General features: G+C 40.2%; 1 protein-coding gene across 1 annotated transcript; it reads right to left on the reverse strand.

Annotated features, from left to right (window-relative positions):
* Nucleotides 1-96: 96 nt before the first annotated feature.
* LOC121325334 (solute carrier family 12 member 3-like) lies at nucleotides 97-1,374 on the reverse strand. Its single transcript, XM_041267761.1, has 3 exons — nucleotides 988-1,374; nucleotides 348-491; nucleotides 97-135 (listed from the first exon to the last, which is right to left on the reverse strand). The coding sequence occupies exons 1-3, from the start codon at nucleotides 1,276-1,278 to the stop codon at nucleotides 97-99; spliced, it is 474 nt and encodes a 157-aa protein (XP_041123695.1). The 5' UTR covers nucleotides 1,279-1,374.
* Between the last annotated feature and the right edge of the window lie 5,478 nt (nucleotides 1,375-6,852).

A 6,852-nucleotide genomic window follows, 5' to 3' on the forward strand; every position in this document is an offset into this window, starting at 1 on the left:
AGCAGGGATACACACAAACGGTGTTGTAATTGAAATTTAAAGACACAGTCTGGGCAGGCGCAGTTCAATCAGCAGCTCGAGAAACTCGAGTGAAACTCAGCGCTGCTGGATCTCCATGCAGCTGCGAATGAGATGCTTTTGGGGGAATTGTGAAATGTTCATACTGGTACAATCACGCATATATCATCAATACCCGCCTGCCACACCTACTCTAATCAGCACTGTTTTAGAAAGGTGATTTAACATGGAAAGTAACAGTATGCCTACATTTGTATTCATCACAGTGGGCCGTCACAAGGCTGAGAGTAATTTGAATAATTATATTTAAATTAAAAATTAAGTTTTACCATGACCCCCTTCACCCAGCCGAATCTGACCGGCTCTCCCGGAGGTTTGTCGGCACTTTCCCCTTCTTCCCCCTCTTTGACGGCCTCTCCTCCCTCGGCATCGTTTGTAGCATCATACGTCTTGGGCGGCTGAAAACCATCCGGCTGAAGAGCAGAGACAGGGCGAGAATGCAAGTTTAAAGTGACTTTAGCTGACAGTAAAGTCGCGGTGATAGGGTAACGCCATGCCGTGCCCAGCAGTGGTGTATACCCAAGAGCTGGGATTCGCTGGGCTTGAGCTGGTCGTGCTGGGACTATGACTATAGCTTCCAATTCCCAACACTTACTGTAGCTGGTCGTTAACCCGCATCGGAGCTGCTGGACTTGTTACCAAAGGGCATAACGAAAGTTTGTTTAGAGTTAAAGAAGATGTTAACGAATGCAATACAAAGTCTAAAGCTGAGGGAACACGAAGCGGCTTATTATTTTTAGGAACAGTGGCTTGAAACCTGGTTCCAGGAGACCGGGAGACCTGGTTTGAGGTAACTTTGCTGTGTCAAACCCCAAGTCTCCCCGGTGTGCCATGCAGCCTCAGCTTTAGATGTGTGTTTAACAACAGGAAGAAAAAAAAAGAAAGAAAGAAGTTGTTTTCATCACCAACCTCGTATATGAAAGTATGCAGCTGTGCGAGCGAAGGTCTGTGACAGCGATTCACGCCTTTGACCATGGTGTTGGCATAGTGGTCATACTGCGGCACCGCGTCCAGGGTATTGTAGCCGAAGGTGTTCGTTTGGGTACTGCAGTTCGTGTCCCAAGTGTCATCGGCACTGAGTTCGGGCGTCCCAAAGCGGTACCTGGAGCTGTCCTCGGTCCCCATGAGTTTATTGATAGTAAACCTGCTGTGCCCAAACTGCGGGTCCACCGTGACTCCTTGCGATGGAAGGTCCGCCATGCCGGCTTTCAGTGCTGATAGAGTGGAATGGTAAACTATTGCAATATCGGGTGATTTTATACAGCGGTAAACCGGCAGGTACTGGTGCGCACAGAGAGCGCATTACCATTCTTACAAGAGAGTGCCCTGCGGTTAGATTTGATAAGATTTTCATATAAGATTATAAAAGTACCCCCTTAAGGTATTTAAGTACTATGCAAATTGCAGTCACGCGTTAATTGTGCTCTGAGATTTTAACTGAGATACGTCGTCTTCGATAGAGGTCACAGGACGGTGTTTTGCCGTTTGGTGTAGCGTTAGCAGTACGCAGCTGCACACGGTTTCACATAATTTTGTATTTTGGTCATTAAAAAACAACTATAACAGCTTCATAATTAAAGCATAATCTCAGGGGCCGACTCTTGAAATTTACCAGAAACCTCCCAATTTAAGCGTAGTGTCTATAGTAAAAAGAATTATCGCTATATGACTGTCATCGTTCTTTGTGTGGGGTAGTTTTCCATTGTTTTAGTACCCAATCCGGGTATTTTTTCTTGGTCCTACCAAGCACTCACTCACTGCTTCAAACTCAATTTAAAGAAAACAAAAGTTGCTCAAAGAAATGTATTTATTCGTTTGCAACATACACTGTAAACACTGATAAGTCAAGTTCACTAAAATAAATAAATAAATAAATAAATAGAGTAAACGCATTGCCGTAATATAATTAAGTTTAACTACTCATAGGGTTTCGTTACAACGTTCTCTGAGGCGGACTAAACTCATAACATGTATACTCATGTAACTTAATCAATCTGAGTTAGATTTACTTTTTAATAGTCAAGTTAGTGTGAACCTTTGTATTTCATTTAAACAATACATAATTTATTGAGAGAACAGACTGTCCAATCAACACTCTATTATATTAGCTTCCAATGTAACACTCCCGCTTATGACAGCATTTACAAGCGCTGGAACCAGGCAGATGCAGAGATATGGGAGAAGGGAGGGGCGTCTCATTCGCAGACTGACCACCGACCGGGGGTGGCCACACACAAGGAGAATACATGTAAGGGAGCAGGCGGGGGCTTAAAAGACAAGCAAACACAACACACCTGTGCAACCACACATACACAAAACAACAACGCAACAAACAACAAACAATTCCAAAAATAAATGATACAAATCCGGCGAATCTAGTCCCCTGATTCAATTTAAACCATTTACATTTGAACAACTAAAGAACACCTAACTGTTCAACTAACTTAAAATGGATGAGCGTTGTGAATACAATTTGAATTTTTGAGTTAATATAACTTGATTTATTTAGAATGACTTTGGGGTTTACAGCACTGCGTGTGTTACATAAACACAAACCAGTATCCTATGATGCATTTTTGTTTATTTAAAAAAAATAAAAAATAAAAAGTTTTTCAGTAACACTGCTTGAACTGTGTCTCAGCTGAAAGCAGCAGGTGCCCGTGTCGTTGCTGTAATGTGAACTGTGAAACAGGTTCCAATCCATTTGAAAGACGCCCTGAAGCTCTCTCTAAAACCCATTCGCTTTTCATTAGGCCTGTCATGCGCTCCTGAGTTATTCCCCTGAGCGCAGCCGGCCGTCTCCACTTCCAGCTCCGCGGAGGCTCTGTTTTTATTTAATTCTCAATCCTGCACTCGTGCTGAACTGCTCAGAGGCTGCCAGCTGAAGCGTACATTTCGAGATACACTGCACAGCATTTAAAAAATAACTTTAGAGAGTCAAATTACAGTGAAAATTAAATCCGGCCAGATATCTCAGCATCTTGAGACTACATATCAGATGTGGCCAGGTGCCCAAAATCAACCATTTGGACGAGTTTCCAGTCGCGACGGTTAACAATTAATATTAGTGCAATCACCGAGCCAGCCTGAGTCAGAACAGTCATTCTTCTGCACTAAAGCGAGGACGTTTAATTCTTTGAAAATAAGCAAACCCTATAGAGTTATTAAACACGTATTAAACACAACCCTCGGCGAGATGAACCACAGCTCGGAATCACGTTGGGAGTGGTTTCAATGCAGTCTGTTTGACTTCAACATCAACGTTGTGGGCAGTTTGAAATGGTCTTCATAACTGGATGTAGTGTTGTGTGTTGATCTGCTCTTGTAGGTAATGGTTGCATTGTGTTAATTGCTATATATATATATGTGTGTGTGTGTGTGTGTGTGTGTGCATAGCGCCGATACCGCTGTACAAAAGAGCCTGCTCCTTTTCAAGGAGCATATATATGTGTTCGTGTATGATTTACAACGAAATAGCGTTCTTATTAAAAAAATATATATACAAAATGTGCATTGCAACTTGAACTCTGCAACTGTTTAAGAGCTGAAAACAATTAAAAAGGTTTAAGTAAGCAGATGATTAGTACGGTTAAGGGTTTAGTAAAGAGATTGAGAGCTCTGTTGGAATTGAATCCAGAAGACGCAGCAGGAGGCCCCCAGGACCGCGGTTTATCAGGTCCGTTCCAATGGATCTCACCAAATGTAATACATACTTACACCTCGAGTTAAGTTTGATACATTACACCTGCTTTCCAGAAAGAATGACACTTGTATAACATGTTTACACGGATAATCACGAATAAATAAAAATATGTATGACAATCCCTTAATTTCTCTCCATAGCAATGCATATTTAAGCAGTGTAAATGTAAACCAGTGTATTTAATAGTGCAGTGCCGTTGTTCCCAAACCCCGGGCATTTTACAAGTAACTTGAAATATGCAACCGTTTAAGAGCTGAAAACAAGTCCAGCAGTGTCTGCACCAGTCTGACCAGTCCAGCAGTGTATGTACCAGTCTGACCAGTCCAGCAGTGTCTGCACCAGTCTGACCTGTCCAGCAGTGTCTGCACCAGTCTGACCAGTCCAGCAGTGTCTGCACCAGTCTGACCAGTCCAGCAGTGTCTGCACCAGTCTGACCAGTCCAGCAGTGTCTGCACCAGTCTGACCTGTCCAGCAGTGTCTGCACCAGTCTGACCAGTCCAGCAGTGTCTGCACCAGTCTGACCTGTCCAGCAGTGTCTGCACCAGTCTGACCAGTCCAGCAGTGTCTGCACCAGTCTGACCTGTCCAGCAGTCCAGTAAACGCCCAGTCTTATCATTTCCAGCTGTAGCATCAGTGTCACCGGTCTCAGCATTAACTTCAGAAGCAGTGAACCAAAGGCATGTCTCAATGAAGGTATAAACCTAGCTACTTATTCATATTGATAAGTTCTGTTCTTTTTGTCCTTTTAATATCACACATTTCTGACAGTGTAAATAGGGATATATATATATATATATATATATATATATATATATATATATATATATATATATATATATATATATATATAGAGAGAGAGAAAGAGAGAGAATATGCAAGTTTTTATTTTTAAAGAGAAAAATTAATTTTTGTCTCTGTAAAAATGTATTCCTAGTTACGCCCCTGCACATACATTATGTGAGACCGGGACTAGTTGTCACACTTTTTACTCTATTATTTTCCTCAATCTAGTGACATGCTGTGAGGTTCTGTTCCTCGTTGAAGAATAACTCTTCACATACAAATTGATGTTTTTTTTTTTTTTATTATTTTTTTTTTTCAGTATAACTTTATTCCAAATATGATATTTAGACGGTTGAAAATGCGCCGGTCACCTGTGACACCATGCCCCATACTGGGGTTGGTTGTCACAACATATGTTCCTGCTTTTACAGTAGACAGTAATGCAACATTTTTAGTTTTTTTATTTATTTTTAAATAACATAAAGTTTCTACTGTGTACAAAGACAGAAAAAGTTTTACTTTTTAAATGAACCTAAAAAATAAAGACCTATATATATTTGAAATGTTGACCCATGCTACAAAATAATACCACAACCTCCACAGAACCAGAGGACAAACAGGAAATAATTTAAATAAGCATTATATGGTGACATATCCCACATTTTCGTGTAAAAAAGTAGAAAGAAAAAATATAAGACTTCTTCCTATAGGATTTACATGTGACAACCTGCCCCAGCCAGACATGATAATCTAATTCTCTCAGTACTAGTGGGATAACCTACTGGTTTTGTTTTTACACCAAAAGATAGCCAGTATCTGGTTCTATTTATCATGGCCTCCAGTTCAAACAAACTCCAATACTACTAAGAGTTATAACATAAATAACAAGATATGCATTTTTTATTTTGGGTATGAAAAAAAAAAAGAAATATGTGCTAACCTTTATGTTAGATGAAATTGACCTCAAATTACAAGATGGTTGACTTCCAGACAATAGAACAAACATTTCAGTGTTCGCATCAGCTGTCTACACCATCTACTGTCACAGCTATGAGCACTGTGACAACCAACCCGTGTGACAACTACCCCCGGTCTCTTCTACATGCATGTTCCCATGATACCATGTTCACCCCTTAAGGTATCTATGTATCCCACAAATAGAACGATGCTAACTTTGTTACTTTTGCAGTGAAACCGTTTGAACAACAAGCGCTCGATTCCTTGTATATCTTAAGGGGTTCAAAATATAATTACATAAATAAATAAATACATTTTTAGCATAAGATACTTCTGTACCGTGGTCTACAAAGACAATTGCATCAACCAATACACCACACGTAGACACAACATTTGTGCATATCTTTATTTAAAACAATGTTTTTAAATATATTGCATAATAGGTTAACATAAAAATCGAGATTGTTTTCTGTGCTGACAGTGAGATGAACCCTTCAGCTGTCCAGTCTTCTGATGATGGTAATGGCATGATGCGACCCTGGTGTTGTGAAATAGCCGGACTCCAGGGTGTGTTTCAGCGGCCTGATTCACAACACCAGCTGCGGCAACTATACCTCGCCTCGGGATCTGTGTCCGGCGCGATCCTCCGCACAGACCAGAAATGAAAACTCTCATAAAATCCATACAGATTACAATATGTTTCTTAGTTCAATCTAGACATTGCTAAATCATTTCTATACCTTCATTCAGTTTCCTATTTATTTAATTACAGAACGCATGTTCGGTTTTCTTTTTTCAGAGCTTTGGCAGGGAACTCTTTAGAGTTCACAGAAACTGGTTTACAATTTCTAAATTAAAATAAAGTCGTGACCTCGTGATATCTGTGCGTGTTTGATCTAGCCTTCTATAAACTGAACTGTGGCGCTTCTTCCGTTTATCAGGTGTCCTGTGCAGGTGAACACTCGGAAAGGTTGGACAAAGCGCTCATATTACAGCACCGCCACCTGCTGGTAAAAGAGCCGAACGACAGGTTTAAAAATGGATTTAGAATTTCATTTGCATTTGGTTCTAGATATTGAAGATAACACATTTACGAATTAGATTTTATGTTTGAACCGTCATAGTGCACGACTCTTTTAAATATACATTATTGATTAATACTGTCTGGACAGTATACACGATCAATTAAAAAAAGCGACTTTAAACAAAGTTTGATGATAGTTGAGGACTTGATTTTAAATCCAAATGCATACAATTAATTACTGCTTTCTTGAGGGAGAAACAAACAAACAATCACAATACCCACACTCATGCTTATAAAAGACAAGTTA

Source organism: Polyodon spathula, chromosome 13 (assembly GCF_017654505.1).
Source record: "Polyodon spathula isolate WHYD16114869_AA chromosome 13, ASM1765450v1, whole genome shotgun sequence".
Lineage (NCBI taxonomy): Eukaryota > Metazoa > Chordata > Actinopteri > Acipenseriformes > Polyodontidae > Polyodon > Polyodon spathula.